General features: G+C 36.4%; 1 protein-coding gene and 1 long non-coding RNA gene across 4 annotated transcripts; one reads left to right on the plus strand and one right to left on the minus strand.

The window, feature by feature from the left end:
* Positions 1 to 955: 955 nt before the first annotated feature.
* Positions 956 to 1429, minus strand: LOC114825541 (uncharacterized). The gene is made up of 2 exons (XR_003774296.2): positions 1307 to 1429; positions 956 to 1189 (listed from the first exon to the last, which is right to left on the minus strand). It is a non-coding gene; the product is annotated as an uncharacterized lncRNA (long non-coding RNA).
* Positions 1430 to 2659: 1230 nt separating this feature from the next.
* Positions 2660 to 8172, plus strand: LOC114825349 (uncharacterized). 3 transcript variants are annotated; one of them, XM_070823630.1, is made up of 3 exons: positions 2666 to 3991; positions 5469 to 5504; positions 7725 to 8172. In XM_070823630.1, the coding sequence occupies exon 1, from the start codon at positions 2988 to 2990 to the stop codon at positions 3918 to 3920; it is 933 nt and encodes a 310-aa protein (XP_070679731.1). In that variant the 5' UTR covers positions 2666 to 2987; the 3' UTR covers positions 3921 to 3991; positions 5469 to 5504; positions 7725 to 8172. The 3 variants fall into 3 exon arrangements, with proteins under 3 accessions (XP_028959634.2, XP_070679731.1, XP_070679732.1); XM_070823631.1 differs by lacking the exon at positions 7725 to 8172 and adding an exon at positions 6927 to 7594; XM_029103801.2 differs by lacking the exon at positions 7725 to 8172 and having other exon boundaries at positions 2660 to 3991; positions 5469 to 5702.
* The last annotated feature ends 11381 nt before the right edge of the window (positions 8173 to 19553 follow it).

The following is a 19553-nucleotide window of genomic DNA, read 5'->3' on the forward strand; positions in this document are numbered from 1 at the left end:
AACCCTTTAGTCCTTTCGGATTCTGTGAGGCCTACGAGCCCTATGGCCTAGCCCTCGGTTGGAGACGATTTTCAGGCTATTTTTTGCCCTTTGGATCTTTTGGTTGGAGATGACCTTACCACAAAAAAAAAAAAAAAAGGATAAAGAAACAAATGACATCAATTAGAGTCTAATAATTGTGTACTAGTACCTATAATTATGGATCATCGATTTTGGAAGAATGTTAAGGAACATCTTAGGGCTGGTTTGGTATTACTATGCTTTGAAAAAAAAAACTGCTTCTGCTGTGCTGTGAGAATAAACAACTATGAAATAAAGTAACAGAGTGTTTAGTAAACCTTTTTGTAAAAGTGCTTTTGGAAAAGAAAAAAAAAGCAGTATTATAGTGTTTGTTAAATTTTTATGTAAAACAGCTGTAACTGTGTGAAATGACCAAAAAATGTATAATACTAGATGTGCCATTAATTTAATTTTCTTAAGTCTTCCCCATTTATTTTCTCCATCTGCATCGAGAAGTCTCTCCCAATACCCCACTACTGAACCAGACTAGGCTAGGTCACCAACAAATTCCACTCCCTTATCGAAGACCACCACCGCATCAATACCAACCGCAATCCCTCGAACACAATCCCTGCTCTCTCGACAAAGATTTGGGAGAAGTTGTGGGAGAGTTCCCACTTAATTGTCTACTGCATTTTTCACAAGTTTTAAATTGGGGCCATAGCAGTATGGTGGAAATTATTCAAAGGCTTATGTGCCCACCTTATTAGACAAGTGGGTATCCATATATCAGTATCTTGAAAGGTACTTAGTTGAGAAGAGTAGTAGATATGGAAAGAAGATGAAGATGCTTGAACTAGGAATGCAGGAGATAAGAATATATTTCAGGCTCTTCTTGTTATCGTCTGTTCTTTTAATGTTCATGTTCTGTTCCATAATTTCAAAAAAGCAAGTGTGCTAGACCAATTGTTTATGCTATTGCAATATGATATTAAGAAACAACTACGTGTTAAAAAGCTTCGTGTTGTACTGTATTGATCGACGAGCTTCCTTTCACTTATGACGCCCTTGCGGGACGCCTCGAGTGGGTTGACGTCGTCAATGTCCATGTCCATGGTGGAGCCCTAGTCTTCCATGTCGTTGAAGAAGTCCATCATCGTCGGCCTCGTCACTCTGAAACCTAGATTACCTAGAATCGCAGATCACTCATATTACCGAGAAATCCAAATCTTCCAATTCTACCTTCCAATTATTCAATTCAATATTCCAATTACCCAGAAATAGAGGTTGAAAAAAGGAAATTTACCTTTTTATTGATGAAGAGTGCTCAAACCAGATGAGAGGGAGAGATCGAGCTCGAACGGAAAGAGAGAGAGCTGGACAAAGGGAGTGGGTGAGAGAGAACAACGAAGAGATGGGTGAGGGTAGGTTTGGGAATTTGGAAGTTTCATTTAATGAACACTATTCATCCGTGTTTTGGAGAAAAGAAGCTTGTTTTTCAAAGCTTATTTTTGTTGCTTCACGTTTTTAGCTTATTTTCATCCAAAATTGTGAAAATAAACTGTTTTAAGTGTTTACCAGACATTTTTTTTAGCTTAGTTTTTTTTTTATACCCAATTTTTTTAAAAGAACCTCAGTACCAAACTAGTACTTAATGTCTTGAATCCACAATTATTTCCATGGAAATTATAATTTCTTGCATCACAAGGGTACATGTGATAGTAAATGCAATTTTTATACAAAATTTGTGTTGAAACATCATAGCTCTCTCTCTCTCTCTCTCTCTCTCTCTCTCTCTCTCTTCAACCAAGAGACTTGACATTCAAACGAAAATTAGAAAAAAAAAATCTTATATGGAACAGGTCCACTGCTCTTTTCATTGGAATGGATTGGGACCAGCAAAACTTGCCATTCAAATTTGGAATCCATCTTGGACCTGGAGTGGATAATGGATGGATTCACCAAAAAGAGAGGGGGGGGGGGGGCAACTTAATATTGGCGAAAATAATAAGCAAGATAAACTTCAGGCAGCTTTTATTGACTTTTTTAAAAATTCATTTTTTACTTTTTATACGTTTTTATCAATTTGTAAATATTGGATCGAATAAATTGAAATAAAGCAATGGTAAAAAATTTAACAAAAGCATATAAAAAATAAAAATCAATGTGTGAATACTACTACCTTTTAAAAAAATTTATGAAAAACAAAAACTATAAAAAGATTCAGAACAGAATAATTTTTTGAACTGTCAATGACAATTTTCAAAGAAGGAATCACATCATAATATTTTCATGTGCCATTTATGAAAATGAGCATTTTTGGTCATCACACTAAACTTTGGTGTGGGTTCATTACTACATCTAATTACATGTCATGTTTAATTTTACTTAACTCTGATTAACTTTTTAAAAAATTACAAAAATAATATTTAATATGAAAGTTAAAGAGTAATGTGAAAAACCACATGACACATAATTAAATATATTATGATGGTAAGTAAAAATGTTTCATTTATGAAAATTTGGGATTGAGAATAAAGATATCTTGTGGTCAATGGGACATTCCCATCTGATGATAACATGGAGAGAGTGACAAGTGTCACCCTCCTGTAGACTCCAACACACCTTCTCTCTCACCCCCAAAGTCCCAAAGTTTCTCACTCATCACTCACTGAAACCTTCTCCTTCTCTTTATCTCTCCCTCATCAATCACTTCATTTACTTCACAAAACTCACTCTCTCTCTCTCTAGAAAACGACCAAAAGGACAATCTTGTAGGCACATTGAACACAAGAAAGAAAGCACTACATCGCAAAGGCCAAAGAGCCCCCTTTGCTTCTCCCCCCCCCCATTTTTTCAATTAACCAAAAAAAAAAAAAAACACAGAGAAATCCGGAAAGTTCGAGTCTTCTTCTGAGAGAAACTCAAATCCCAGCAAATAAAATTGGATTTTAGGGTAAAAAAAGGAAAATAAAAATTGGGATTCGATGGCGGAGATTCAACCGCAGCCGGTGAGTCAGATCAACGGCGGAGGGCAGTTCTTGACGGGTTCATCCGAGACGGTAGGATCGAAGCGACAGCGGAGGCCCAGCGTCCGATTGGGCGACATCGGAGGAGACCAGCCGTACGATTCGCAGGTGCGCCGCGCCACCAAGCAGTGGAAGTTCCCGCCGGACCACCGCAAAGACGCCAACAAGTCCTCAAAGATTCGACCTTTAACGAATTTGAGCTCAGTTGGGGAGTTCCATGAAACCCTAGACGGCGAAGACAGAGAGGGCAATCTTGATAGTGTTGCCATTGGGAGCTGGAAGGTCAAGGACGCCACGAAACGGGCTTCGAACGTCACCAAACGGGTCAGATCCAATTGGGTATCTTCCAAGATTGACGAAGGTGGCGGCGGCGGTGAAGGGGACGAGAAATTCAGTGGAGCAGAGGACGTTGATGAAGGGTATCATCGGGATTTCGAAGTCGAAAACTCGGAAAGTCCGTTGAAAGAGCAGAGCCCAATTCATAGTTCAGAGAATTTGGGCGTGGATGGGCGTGCCAATGGAAGGGAGCTGCTTTACCATGGAAGTAGAATACCCATTAGGACTAGGATTTCGGAGGGTAGGGACAACCATGATGGTATTGAGCTATCCGGGCCGTCGGATACCGATGCCAGGGATTGGAATTGCAGAGGAACAAGTGGGGATAGAAATGGGAATGAAGGAAGAGAGAGGTGTGGGGAAGATGGGGTTAGGGTTTGGCTCAATGGGTTAGGGTTAGGGCGGTATGCGCCGGTGTTTGAAATTCATGAGGTGGATGATGAGGTATTGCCCATGTTAACATTGGAGGACCTCAAGGATATGGGGATAAATGCAGTTGGGTCCAGGAGGAAAATCTATTGTGCAATTCAGAAGCTTGGGAAGGGATTTTCTTGACTTTTGCTTTTGTGACTGTTGGCAAATGAAACACCGAAATCGAAAAGAAAAAAATCCCCAGCCATGTCAATGTAAGAGACATGCCTGCAAGTAAAACTGGTTTGGGCTTTTTGGTTATATTTTCACTCTCAAATCTCAACTCAGTAGTATTTTGGATGCGTAGATTTTGTTTTTCATTGCACTATTTACTCTCTTTTTCATTCTATCGATGGGGTACAATTTCAGATCCTTATACTTCATTTTGATAGTAATGCTGAACTAGTTGTAGTCATCCATTGATCATAGTGAGACCGAGATGAGATATGTTGTTTTCTTATTTGGCTATAGCCTTTAGAACAGAATGGGTAAGAGAAACGCCTAGAATTGGTTACAGGAAGGATCAATTGTAATATCTCGTTTCCGTTCATTATTTCCACCAAGCATGTGGAATAGTTTTGAGCTGATGGCCCGTCTAATCTATATAATGATTTCCTAGATTGTCTTCTGTTGAATTTAAGCTTACTTTATCTATTAGGCCTCCTGTTTCTATGATGTACAGAGTTGTATATAGAAAACTATGTTATCTTACTGTTGCATTCGATTTTGGGTGATGCTGCAAAGCATTCCGCACATTTACTACAGGTTTTTTGCCGTAAATGTGGCGTTTATTTGGAGCCAGATTTGGTTAGTGGATCAACTGATCAAGTTAGACCAAGTATATACATATCTGGTTGGTTTATGAAAGAGTAGATATAGGCAAGGAGTTGAATTTTGGAAGTCCAATTTGGATTCTTGTGGTTAGGAGAGGGGGACTCCTGAAAGTTGAGATTAGATGTACAGAGTTGTATGGTTCTCTTAGGGTGATTAAAAGGTAGATTGGATGGCAGTGGAGGTGATGTTCTCCCGATGTTATCTTTCCCGCAGAACCAGGACGGGGATTTAGAGTCTAAGAGGTCAGGCATTGCTGTTACAATATCCTTGATCGAGGAGGGTTGAAGTTTAATGCTGAGTTGGTCAGAGGGAAAGCTTGCTTTCTAGTTCCAGAAGGCATTGCTTCCTTCACCAATCTTAACCCCGGTAAGATGAGCTTCTGCAGATCTAGGGCAGGGTTAACAAGGTTGAGTATCGCAGGGTATTAGTCGTGCATCTCTTCCAAAAGACGGTATAAAATGAAATTGTGAGACATGGATGTCTAGTGTTAGGAATCGCAGTTTGAGCACCGAGTCATCCAAGGCTCGATGAATTGCCTTCTTGTTGTACATGTAAAATTCAATACTGCATTGCATCTTGATTTTGTCTTCCCTATATATATATATATATATATATATATTGACAAAGTTTAGGATTGGTAGCGTAGGTAACTTTCACTAGCTGGTTTTAGTTTCTCAATAATTTTCAGGAAGCATGACTTTGGTCTGTCAACAGTAAACAAATTCGAGTTTTATGATCAATGTGTACTTATGTCATCGTTATTCTGGTGTTTCCCAATATATGTGTGTACAAATCTACAAAGTTTCATGACGAATGTGGATTTAAGAGTTTTAAGTTTGTCTTCTTTTCTTTTTCCAGGGAAAGTTGAGCCTGCAAGACACCTATTTGTACGCGGTACGTATTTATGTAAAGGCTTTGCTTGTGTAGTTTTATCACCTTGTTTTTATAGTATGGTTAGTGAGTTTTCATTACTGCTGTATATGATTAGCCAACAGCTGCCGATAGAGGCATTTCATTAGAATTTACAACGGAACCAGGCCGTCTCTGAGATTTTGGGGCCTGTGCGAAATTTATAAAAAGGCTCCTTCTTAAGATAGCTTTTCAAAAAAAGTAAGACAATATATTGATGGTAGAAAACAATAACTTAAATCAAAACAAACTTAAAGACTCACTGATTGTAAATTTATAAATGTCATTAAACAATAAATAAAAAGAGCTACAAACATAACTTTTACTAAATAATCAAAATCACTCAATTTTACACAACCAATAAAAAAAATTCAAAAACTCTAACTTCAAAGTTTCACTTGAATATATAGCATTATTATATAATCGAATTGAAAAAAAAAAAAAACTGTTTTTAGGTGTTGTTGTTAGCATTTCAAATATCTCATTGTACATTCCAAATTTTTATATTTAGAAAGGGAAAAAAAAAATTTCCACTTATGGATTATGAGGAGTGCACAATGAGATTTTAATGTTCTAATAAAATCAATTATTTTTTTAATATCTAGCATAATTACATATAAATTTTAGATGAAAATCTTTTTGGAGCTCCTCAAATTTGGGGTTCCTGATCGCTCTCCCCCAACGCCCCCTCTGAACGGAACCTGTTGATGGTCCGAGGTTCGGATTAGAAATCACTGTCTTTATCATACAAGATTAGTGAGGTCTCATCTAAGTTTTGCGAAACCCATCAATTTCTTCATCCTCGTCTTACTTTGCACTTCAATGTCATCCTTGTCGTCTAATTCTGTCGCGTGCAAATGCATGCTCTCTTGAAAAAATAAGTGACAAAGTTGTTACCTTTGGATTGCTGCAACATGGTTAGAGATGAATCGCAACAATTTAAACTTTCATGTATCAAAGTGGGATTTCCCCAAATTATAGACATCTGAATGATGAGAATTTCACAGCAGCCGTTGAGATTGATCTAACGGCTAAGAAGGGCGTTGTGCAAATATATGTTGTGTATATAGCTAAAGGTGGTTGTGCCTGTGAGCATGGGGTCCCACTCCCTCTGCTCTACTTCTCTCCGAATCTCCCATTCCGGATTACGCAGGCTGAGCAATTTGGACTTACAGGACATAAACTAAATTCATTCCTAATCAATACAACAGTGCTGAGGTAGAAACACACAACCGATATTCAAACGAGTGGGAGATGCATTTGTACAAATTTCATCGATACAATTTTACAAAGAAACCGATATAAAGATTTAATGGTATTATACATGACTAATAGCAAGTCCATCGGGAGTGGATTGCCAGGCACCTAGCACATTTTTAAGGCTAAATGCCTCACATTTTTCGGCAGGAATTTTTGCTGGATTGTAAGAGCAAGTCCATCGGGAGTGGATTGTCAGGCACCCATCACCCAAAACAGGCCGGCCCCTTGCCAAATCACTTCAGTCCAGCCTAATAGGCTGGCACCCAACCCAAGCCTAGACCGGACCCAGAATCGACAAACCCAACAACTGGGGCATCTGAATCGTTCGGGTGTGCATCGTTGGGCAAAGTTGCCATCATGGGCACACAAGTCTGACCTGCGGAGACAGAGGCTACCTGAGAACGGTCCGATTTAAGAGCAACAGTAAGTGGCGCCACATGCAGAATGAAGATAAGTGTTGGCAGGGATGAAAGCAGCAATAGTGCTGTGGTGGAGTTAGGGCTTGAAGGCGCCGACGAGCAACCCAATGGTGGAAAGTGTGATGAGGTTTGAATGGATCTTACTGGCAAGGACGGAACCCATATAGAAATGAGAAAGAAAGAGCAACCCAGTCCCCATCCAACTAGTGGTACCAAGTGATGGAACCCATTTAGAAAGTCAAAAGAAAAGGGCAAATCCAAAGAAATTAAGAAAGTAAACAATTAGTAATATTTTTTTTATAAAGTCAGAAATTAAAAATAAAATTTTATTTATTTATTATTTTATAATAAAAATAATAAGAATTTAATAAAATTGAGTTGGCTATTTTTTGTTAAGGGTGAAGATGCATTTGGTCTATTACTGTTTATTGGGTCTATCATTGTTCATTTAGTGGATTAAATAGGATGGATGCTGGCGCATTTTTTTAGGAGTGTACCTGCTCTAAAAACATTATGCGAATTACAGGGGAAATCGTTGTCTCCGAGAACCTGAAAGCCCATCGTCTACAACTCCGACCACAAGAAGTTCGTTGTTTTCGCGAATCCGTCTGAGTTTTGAGCCCCTCTACTAGTACCGTCCTCTCCAAAAATGACCTTCATAGAAGATATGATCTGTTGAGCAGCTGGAGGTGAAGGCGAAAATGATGCGAGGGCGAGGAAATGAGAAGCGAAAACTAGGTTAACAAAAATGAACAAGAGTACCAACCTCGGATGCAGCTATATAACCATCACATGATTCATGCTGGGCAGCCTTCTAACTTTGTATTTTATAGGATTAAGTATTATGTTTTCTATGGTTGATGAGCTAAAATGTCGAAAAAATGGGTCTTCGTTAATGTTGTATATGCTGTGAAACAAAATGCAGTGCGTGACTGTGATGTTTAGTTGTCTATCAAGCCTTCGAAATCCCCAAATTTTGTAATTTTCAAGTTGTTAAAAAAAACATGTAGAGGGATGAAAAAAAGGGTAAATGGGTAAAAAAAAGGATAAATGGGTTCAAAAACGGATAAATGGTTATGGTTAAATGGGTAAACGGTTATGGTTAAATGGGTACACGGTTATGAGTATGATTAACCATTTATAAACGGTTATGGGTACGGGTATAACCGTTTATGCAATTACCCAACGGGTAAACGATTATGCCGGTATGAACATAAACGGTTATGAGTAAATAACCGCGGTTACCCGCCCACTATAACATTGCCCATCCCTACACATGAACCAAATGGTTTTGTAAAAGTTGCCATTATTATAGCACATCTGCAGTGTCGACGCCTAATAATTCACAGACATCTCTTCCCATTTTTCCAACTGCTCCGATGCTGAGAGCCTCATCCCAGTACACATATGCCTGCAACAAACACCAAGGAGACAGCAATGGTAATGCTTAGTTCATCTGTTGAAAAAACACTAAAGTGAAATTATTCTGAAAAGATCACTTGGCAATCTAACAAGTACATCACCTTGTATTTCTTACAGGTTGCAACAACCTCTACAACAACGATTATGTTCTTCCACGCCTATGTGTTATAGGTTGCCCCTCAACTATTTGCTCTCTCAAAATCTTCTCCAAGCGCCAAGGCGCTAAAACAATCAAGATATAGAGAGCCAAATAAGTAAAGAGAGCTTCAGATTCAATCGCGCTCGCGATGAGAGCGGTATAAAACTTACAATTACGCTCGAAATGTTCAACTTCCGCTCCTGAGCCTCGGGCATTACCCCCATTGACACGACTGCTACAAGTACTCACGGAAAACTTTTCCGATGACTGGATCCCACGAGGCGTGCAGTGCTCATCCGACGCAGCAAAGCCTAAATAATTATACGATCCCAAATAGAGAGACATACGTGTCTTTGCTGTTCATCTGCATCGAGCACATTTCGAATGATTAATCTGCGAAAATTGGAAGGAAACAAAGAAAGTTGGTTTAAAATTACTCACTTGAGTATATCCTCGGAAACACGTTCAACTACATCAAGAGCACTTGCTATTGGTCTTCCAAAGTAATCCTACACAGATTATCAACCACGGAACTTTGGCATCCTAATCTCAAATATGTGTGTATATATAGGTATATATGCAGGAAAGCATTTTGGTATTTTTATACAAGCGATATTCTAATTTAAACTAATTTAAGCTACATGCATTACACCATAAACTGCCTTTAATAGCATGTTTTTATAGCATATTTTTATGAAAATGCTTTTCTTTCTTTTTTTGAAAGAAATGTCATGTTACAACATTTAATAGCCTTTTAAAAACTTAAATAGGGTTTCTTGGCCATACGCTATCAAAAGTTTAAATATATATATTTTTTAAATAAAGTTTAACGCTAACAAAGAAACGCAGCAGCTTAAAAGAAAAAAGAAACTCGATTTATAAATAAAAAATAGTTTTGGGTAAACTCATATTACGCAGAAGCACACTTTCTCCATCGTCCTGCTTGTCGTCTCCATCACAAATCTACGTTGTCGACTCAGAATATCACCATTGCAATCTATCTTTCTCGCATATCTTCACAATCGCATAGCCGCGCAACCACAATCACACAGCTGCACGCATCCACAATCGCAGTCAGTTCCCTATTGCAATCGCCATTGCAAGCTTGCAAGGTCAGATTAGACCAAATCATTGCTGCGGACATCCACAATCGCATGGAGTTCCCAATTTTACAAAAGTTACCTATATGCTCTAGGATTGGTAATTAGGGCTTGGATTTTATGAATCACATATATATGCTCGTTCATGTCTTCTATCACTCTCTTTGTGATTTTCATCTAATATAGATTTGTTTTTTTTGTAAATATTCTACCCTAGGATTGAAACTATAGGCAGATTATAAAAAAGTTGAAGCTAAATCGCAATCTCATTGTCGCACAAATAATGAGCTCGATCAGCATTGATAAGCTACAAATTACCCTTTATTTGGTAAGATTTGTAATTATGTAATTTCTTGGTGTCTAACTCGAAGCTTGATCAAGTACAGTTAGTTCTTACCCAATAGAGGGAGCTTTCTAGCTTATCAATGTTGGTTGAGCTCATTGTGCCACAACGAGATTGCGATATAGATTCAACTTTTTTATAATCTGGCTGGAGTTTCAATTCTGGGGTAGAATATTTACTAAAAACAAAACAAAAAAACAAAAATATACTATACTAGACGAAAATCACAAAGGGAAGGATAGAAGAATAAACAGCATATACGTAACTTTTGTAATCTAAAAACCCTAATTTGGAAAATGTTTCAGATGCAAATAAAATTTCTACAACCAAAGGCAGATGAAAATACTGGAATAAGCATACGATTTGATCTAATATGACCTTGCAGCTTGCAATGGCGATTGCAATTGGGAACTTACTGAGATTTTGGATGTGCGCAGCAGTGCGATTGTGGTTACGGGGCTATGCGATTGTGAAGATATGTGAAAGAGAGACTGCGATAGCGATTTTCAGAGTCTACGACGGAGACGTATGTGGCGACAATGACGACGACGGAGATTTGTGATGGCGACGGCGACCAGGACGACAGAGAGAGTGTGCTCTCTGAGCTTACACGAAACTATTTTTATAATCGAGCTTCTTTTTGCTTATAAGCTACCATGTTTCTTTGTTAGCATTAAACTTTATTTAAAAAAATATATACATATTTAAACTTTTGATAGTGTAGGAACGCTATATTCAGTTTTTAAAATGCTATTAAATGTTGTAACATGACATTTAATATCATTTTCATAAAAATTAAAAAAAAAAAAAAAACGCTATACAACTTGCTATTAAAAGCAATTTTTGGTGTAGTGAGCCCAACCTGTTGGCGTTTGATTCCAATTTTTTATTCTTTTAGCAAGATTATAATTAAAACAATCTAATTTGTACAAATACTCTAACTTACGGAGAGCAAAGTTTGAGCTTGAGTGCAAAGGAGACGGGAACATTTTCTTTACTAACTGGCCGAATTCACATATGAGAGATTAGATCATATTTTTGTATGAACAAACCATATAAACAAGTTGAATATCAGAGTGCGACATAACCAAGACTACAAAATGATAGGAATATTATTAAACAAACAAGAATGTCGAAACGGCTACAAAATTTCAAGAGGCTACATCGTGACTAATATTTTCTCGACTGAATAACAAGCATGCTATTTATAATAAACTAACTCTAATCCTAAAAGGTAAGAAATCAAAACCCTAATACTAACTGGTTAAGCCCAGAAAACCATGGCGATATACGACATGGGTTTGCAAACAAGCAGATGAGAACTGGCACACGTGCAAACTGGACTTGACTAGACTTGTCGTGACTGGTGAACTTGACTTGACTTGATTGGCAAACTTGACTTGACTTAACTTGCGAACTTGACTTGACTTAATTGGCGAACTTGACATAACTTGACTGGCGAACTGGACTTGATTGGATTGGCAAACTGATTATGGCTGGCAAACTAATTCAGGTTTAGATTGGCTAGTGTTGAGAGTATGGAAAAAATCCGTTACTAAACAAATGAGATTTTCATATCTCAGTTGTAACAACAAACAACAAAAATAAAACAACTACTATCACTCGAATGATCATAGGTCTAAGCACTCGAGTGACGGTCACAAAACAATTCCTAATAGGCTAACAACTTGCACGGGCCAAAACTAGCTTGACCATTTTTTGCCCTTTGCCCATGTGGGCCAAAACCTCAAACATTTTTTTTTTTACTTTTTCCTTTTCTTTTTGTTTTCTTCTTTTTTTTTCTTTTCTTTTCTTTCTAATAGAAAATTAACACAGCAAAAGCAACAGTGGGTACAGTGGGTACTGGTGAATGGTTCAGACGAACGGCTGGGACTGGGTCGGGTTGCAGCGAGCCTGTGCGAGTCGGGTTGATCAGATGTGTGTCTGGGTTAGAGCACCAAACTAGTGCGGGTTGAGTAGGTATGGTGCATGTATGGTTCTGTCTGTGCTGGTGCTTGGTGGGTGCGAGCAAGTGCAGCAAGGACGGAGAGATTTAGGACTGAATTCAAGCAGGTGGTGAGACTGGTTCGAGGCAAGCGAGATGCAGGTTCAATAGGTGCAGATCAAAATGGTGCAAGAGGATCTGGTACGGCTTGACAGAGATGGGTCAGGTACGGATTGTTCAGTCGTTGTGCCCTGAATTAGGGTTTTATAGTTTGAAAAAAAAAAGGAATAAAAAAGGAAACTAAATCAGTTGCTGAACCAACCCTCTGCCCCGTCGTCGCTTGGCCATCGTACCAGACCATCACCATCATACTGCCGCAGCAACTAGAAACCCAGAACACGACCTACTGCAAGCGGCCTCCGCAAACCTGTCGTCCCTCTGTTTCAAAAATCTAATCGAAGTCTATATCCCGACTCGCATTCCGATGCTGCGCCAGACCGTGTCGAACCTGATCCGTCGCCATCCTTGCTGCACCGCTTCTGTCCCGCATCACTGCAATTAGTTCTCGCCGCCACCGTCCATCACCACCCGTTGCCAGACCCGCCTGAACAATCCGCTCCCGACCCATCTCTGTCAAGCTGTACCAGATCCTCTTGCACCACTTCGAATATCAGAGTGCGTCGTAATCAAGACTACAAAATGATAAGAATATTATTAAATAAACAAGAATGTCGAAACGATTACAAAATCACAAGAGGTTACATCGTGACTAACATAATCTAATAACAAGCATACTATTTATAATAAACTAACATTAATCCTAAAATGTAAGAAATCAAAACCCTAATAATACCGAGTTAAGCCCACAAATCCAAACATTCAAATAAATAAAAAAACTAATATTTTTCAACATGGTTGCCATGGTTACCTATGTTAAAGTGTCTGTTACCACCTTCGTTAATCATGCCCTGATTGTCTCTTCCAGTCCCAGATTCCAACAAATCTACCACTACTGCATTTCTCACTCTGATGCTTTATACTTAAAGCATGACCCCATGTAACAAGTTCCCTTGTAATATCCAGACAACTAAGACAATTGAAATTTTATTTTTGGTTAAAGTTAATGCTGTTGATCAACTTCGTATATTTTCGAATAAATTGACAAGATATATTGTTCGGTATTATAACCACAACACAAGCATGAGAGTTGCAGTTTAAGCATCCAAAACAGTCAAGCCGCAGCTTGATTGTTGCACCTTTTCTAGTAATACATACATTGTTTCACGGTAAAAAAAAAATGTTTACCACATATATAGACAGGGTTCCCCCATCAGACTATCATGAAATCTGTGAGCGATCATATATATTGGGAAATCTGCATATAGTATAAAAAATCAAGGAATACTTTGGATGTGGTCCCTAATCCTTTACATTCTTTAATTAAAACCTTAATAATATTCAAAGTTTGATCAAAGTCCCTTGACTTTGTACACCTCATTTTATTACTATTAATATTTATATTTTTATAGTTTTGACATTAATTGTTTGATATTTTATGAGATTTATAATCTTATAAATTTAAAATCCATCATTCTAATACTATTAGAAACGGTTACAATAAAAAAAATTCAAACATTTTGATTTAATAAATTGATGAAAACTATGTAAAAATGAGAAATAATAAATGGCAAAAGAATGTATCCATAGTGTTAAAAAAATTGGTACATTTCACATATAACAAAGTGGTACATTAATAAAGAAGAATGAGTACATTATAAAACTAAAAAGAAAATATTACAAATGAATTTTTAGGGTACATATAAAAGATTAAAAAAAAATTATGAGTACAAATGAATTTTTAAAAAGTATAACTAAAAAGAAAATACTACAAATTTTAAAAATGTTGCAAATTAAAAGTGGGTACAAACTAAAAATATAAATATATGTTACAAAGTTTAGGCATAAAACATAAATATACCATGTAATTTTTCTATCATTGATTAAATATACAATGGCATGTGACGGTATAAACATGGGTACAAACACAAATATAACTTTAAAAAATTGGGTGCAAGAAGAAACTAATATATGGGTACAAATTATAAATGAAAAGAAATTGGTACAAATTAAAAAATATTTGCAAATTAAAAATAGGTACAAACTAAAAATAAAAATATATGATAAAACATTTAACCATAAATATAAATATACTAATTGTAACATTTTTAACACTAAATGAATATATTTAAAAATAAAAATATTTTATTATTCAAATAATTAATGATGTTATTAATACCCAAGGATCTTGATCAAAAATTGAAAATGAATAGGATTTTAATCAATGAAGTAACAAAAAGAAGGATGTGAACCTAATTTTCCCAAAAATCAAATAAGTGTGAGATGAACGCATGTGATTTTAGCTCGTCGCAAACTTTGATCCACTACCGTCCGAATCCGCATTTCTTGCTAGGGTTTGAGTGGCGATCGAATGCGTGGGAAGTACCGTTTTCAATCACCAGCTGCAAATTGTGATGCTATGCATACTCATAAAATGTACCTCTAGACATTTTATATATACATACTGCCGTAGTCACATCAAAATGTATATCCAATATATAGTAAAACGACATCAGTAGAGACTTAACTCCATATGCATGGAAGAGAGGAAAGTCTAGCATGAAAGATAAGAGCCAGTCAGACAAGCCGAAGGACAACTTGCTTACCTAGAAATCCTAATATATATAGGCTCAAGCGTTAACTTGTCAGTAACTTTTGCACATATGAGATCTAATTAGGCAAGTCATCCCTGGCTACCAAACATGGCTCTTCACCTTCATACAAGACTTCTCTTCCTCTGAATTTTAATTTGTTGCCTATGTTCTCCATTGTTAAACTAAGCTTCTATTTATAGGTAACAGATCGGAGGTTGCCTAGTCATGCTGCAACTAACTATATCAGTGCAGAAGATATGGATCGAATATATTCGTTCCTCCAATTAGAGGCTAGCAAATTGTATCCATTTGATCTTCATGCATGTGCTGCAACTTATGCGTGTTGATGTTCGATGTGCTAGCAAGCTCATCCTGCATGGATAAGTACTGATGAGTCTCAAAATTTATAAGTCAAAAGGTACAAATTAAAGGTTTCACTTTTGCATACCACGCCACAATAGCAAATAGAATATGTTGGTCGTCGGTGGTCAAGCAACTTGCACTGAATTTGTTCTCAATCTTCATTTGACCTTTCAGTATTATCTGTGCTATTTCATGAAAAATATTTAGCTTGCTACAATTAAGAAGTCGCTACGATTAATCTAATGTTACATATGTATATGAATTTTTCTTTTTATGATTTTCGATGAGATATTTTCGTATGTGACTAAATACGATTTGCAATTAAGTAAAATGACATTAATTTATAAAAATTCAAGTTTTATTCATACAACATTTGTGCATGCAGTCTAATTCTTCGTATCTTTTTAATCTTTATACCATTTAGATTACTTCTACTCACAAATTTGACTCCTTTACAAACTCCAGTTAGCTAGACTTACTATAAAATGGGGCGAAGGCCACCGGTTTCTTAGCCACAAGTCTAACAACTGTGGCCTTTGTTGCTTAGGCCATAGATAGTCCGCATCTGAGGCTACTAATTAGTCTCTCATAGATAACATATCGAAATGCATTATTACATAAGTAGCAGATGGTAGTTATTGTAGGTAGTTGATATATGCGAGATGCACAAATCAATCAAAGATTGACAAACACTCATGTCGTTGTGGACAATTGCACTCATAAAGCTCTTCTACCTATTGAATACTAAATCGAAGGTGCATCGATAAATACTCTTAACCAGAGCTATAAGTTTTTTAGTGAAGCTGCAATTTGAAGTCACAAGTATATAACATTATAAGTGGTGAGGTGGTTACAGTCTTCGTCTTCATCTTCAACTCTTCTCAACCTTCTCCTAATATAAATGGAGGATCATATATTTCTTGGTTGGCAGTGAGCCATCCAACCCAATCTATTTCCAATTTCCTCATTGACATTCTCCTAACTACAAAAAGGACTGCAAACAAAATTGTTTTGACCTTGATTGATAAATCACATCCGGCATCCTTAAAGATAAGATCTGATAGGATTTATGGTATGAGGTGACACGACTCTCCTTGACCTTCTTTTATGATCCCTTCGTGAGCTCGCTTATTCCAAAGTTCCTCACCTGCTGTATGATAGTAAGATCTCAACCGCCATGTCAAATTCCCACCCAACAAAAGAGGAAAATAATGGTAAAACCATCCAACTTAATCACCAAATTCTGTTTACAATAATATTCCAAGCTTGTTACTCAAAAAAGCAACAAGTCCCATCGCTTCACTTGCTTCAACTTTATTTGGTTTTGGGTTCTTCTCGAGGGCAATTACAAAGAATACTTGTGCCCGTGGAATGGTGGATGTGTTTTGGATTGATTTGATTCTTCTTGTTAGACCGGCCGGCTTCATGGCTTGAGATGATATACAAACAATTTTTCGGAAGCAAATTAAATGTTAGGGAAAATGCATTCTCGTACGGATTGCTTGGATAATTAGAGTTTACCTTCATTGTGTTTTATCATAAAAGATTTGGAGTTATATTTAACCACGTTTTTAATGGGCGATACATGCAATGAATTCCACATTAGTAACCTCTTGTTTTTCAAGTAACAAAAGACTCATCATCAAGTCATGTTAAGTCATGGTTAGGTTACGGTCTTTTCACGATTGGAACAGTCCAGTTGGGGTCAAGTCTAGTTGGTATTCGAAAGGAAGTTGCTCTAATACAATGTCAAGATTTCAAAGTTGGGCCATCGGCCGTTACTAATTATATCGATATTGTCGCAACCACTTGCACAACCCGACATGTGTTGCATTTTATCACACAAAATCTCGATGTTATTAGTAATGAAACCATTCATTTATAGATAAAAATATATTCTTTCATACTTAAAATAGTAGCATCACGTGATAGCATGAAGATCACACTTGGATATCTTCGGGATTTACAGCCTTTACGGCGGGGGCCAGATAGATAGAATTCATCTAAGTTCAACTTGCATTACGTCGGTCGTAGAGGAGAATCTTGCGCACAACTAATATATATCCTCTTCCCAAAACAAGAATTTTTTTTTTCCTGTTGAGATATGAGTAGTGCTACATTGAGCATTTATTTGTCTCATCATGTCCATTTCTGTTAGACATATGGTACAAATAGATGGTTAAAATGACATTTTTGTTCATCTAATTTCCTCTACCACCTAGTAATTGATCTATGTGGATTAAGTTTTATAACATGGTGGAAAATTATATAGGCAATAAATTGGTTATTCTTTTTCACAATGCATCTTAATATTTACCGATTCGACATGAAAAATGAGGTTTTTTCCCTCAGTAAAACTGGGGTGAAGTTGACCCAATATATTCAAGCAAAATTCGCAATGAAACGTCAAAACAAAGAAAAACATAAAATTTATACAAGGTAGCGATTTTCTCACTTCTCTATTTTAATCATCTATGTATGCCCGTTAAAAGAGCGCAGAAGACTAACAAACGAGTGCGAAAAAATCCCTACACAAACAAGCAACTAAGCAAAAAAATCAACCTCTCCCATGCATATTGAACCAAATCAAGCCATATCAACATTGAGTGGAGGGCTTGCAGAGCTGCCAAGATTGCTGTTTCTCACATTGAAAAGCTACAAATAGTACCCCCTGACTTTTATTATAAATTTTGAGCTCTTGATTGCTAGCAAAGATATCATATCATAGCAACTTGTTATAAATGACTAGCTAAGAGATTGTTTTCATTTCTCCAGTGTAAGTAATGAGTTATTTTGGTGGTTAATTAAGGTATTTTCCTTCAACTTATTGCGGTTTGAGTTTAAACTCTCATTTCTTTAAGTAATGTAAATTACACTTGTATTATCGTTTGTATTAAAAAATTTCTCCCTTAATTAAACTTTAGAGTAAAATTGTCGCTTCTACTAAGACAAAAAAATATTTTAAAATTAGTTGACGGTGCAAATTGGGAGAGTGGACATAAAATGAAGAGATATAGGAGAATATAATCGATTGCATGAGTTTTTCATTTATTTTGGGTGGAAAGGAAGGTTGCATGGGTTTGACTTTATTGGCATACATGGTAAAACGTAATTATTGATGCTAATCATTGACTTTATCAAGAATATGAATACTAATCATTTTTCTCCATTTGACCCAAAAAAATAATGAAAATAATAAAATTTGTGATAAAACATGGAGAAATTCTAAGGAGACTCTCAAATTTGGATTTTTTGTGGATTCTCCGCAACCTCACATTTTAACGTCGATTTTTATGTCAATATTTATAAAATATTATGCAAAAAATTTGAGATGACAAAGAGACCAAGAAAAGTCTCGCTTTTGATCGAGTCTTCTAGCATTTCTCAAAAAGAAAAGAAAAGAAAAAGAAAATAATATAGAAAAATACAAAGGAGACTCTCGCAAAGTGGGACTCTCTAGGAACTTTTCGCCACCTCATGTTTTTAGCACAATTCTCATTATAAAACATTGTGCAAAAAAATGAGATGGCGTGAAGCCCCACTTTAAAAGTCTTCTTAGCATTTTTCCATATTACATATTTTATATTAAATATCATCAAATGGAAGGCATCATAATTTTTTATTTGTAGTTGCTATTTTAGTGCATGATGCCAACATCAACATGATCGAGATTTCATTCAACATTCATGATAAATAAGGTTATGTTATTGCAGCTAGCACCAATTAATATTAATGGTTACGTACGTGTACTTGACTACTAATTAAGTTTCCATAAAACAACTCCTCTTTAAACTTCCATGCACTACTAATCTTGTCTTGCCAGTGCTTTAAGATGGTAATATATTTAAATAAAAATGCGAGGAAACAAAAAATATATTAGTTAAAAACAATAAGCATCTAGAATTCTTGCCGTGTAAATGAAGGTGATTGGACCACGATTCTTATTTCTAATGCATATTGGTTTGCATGAAAAAATTAATTACAAATTTTACGTATAAAAAGGGAAAACAAAATCTCAAACAATCACATTTTCGAGTATTAATATTGGGGTAGATAATTGACCAATAATAATAAATAAAAAAATAATTGACCAATAATCCCCAAAGTTTCACGAAGGAGTAGAATTTTCTGAATTTCTTCTCCTCCCCTCCCCCTTCCTCTTACTTTCATATTTTTCTTTCTCACTCTATAAAGAAGACGATACAAAACATTGACGTAACTTAATCGTGATCGTTCAAATAGAAGAAAATTATAGAGAAACGAAATTTGGAGAGAAGATAATCCTACTCCTTAGTGAAATGGTGGTCCTTAATTTCCAGTTGACATGGAATG

The sequence above is a fragment of the Malus domestica genome, chromosome 06 (assembly GCF_042453785.1).
Source record: "Malus domestica chromosome 06, GDT2T_hap1".
NCBI classification, from domain to species: Eukaryota; Viridiplantae; Streptophyta; class Magnoliopsida; order Rosales; family Rosaceae; genus Malus; species Malus domestica.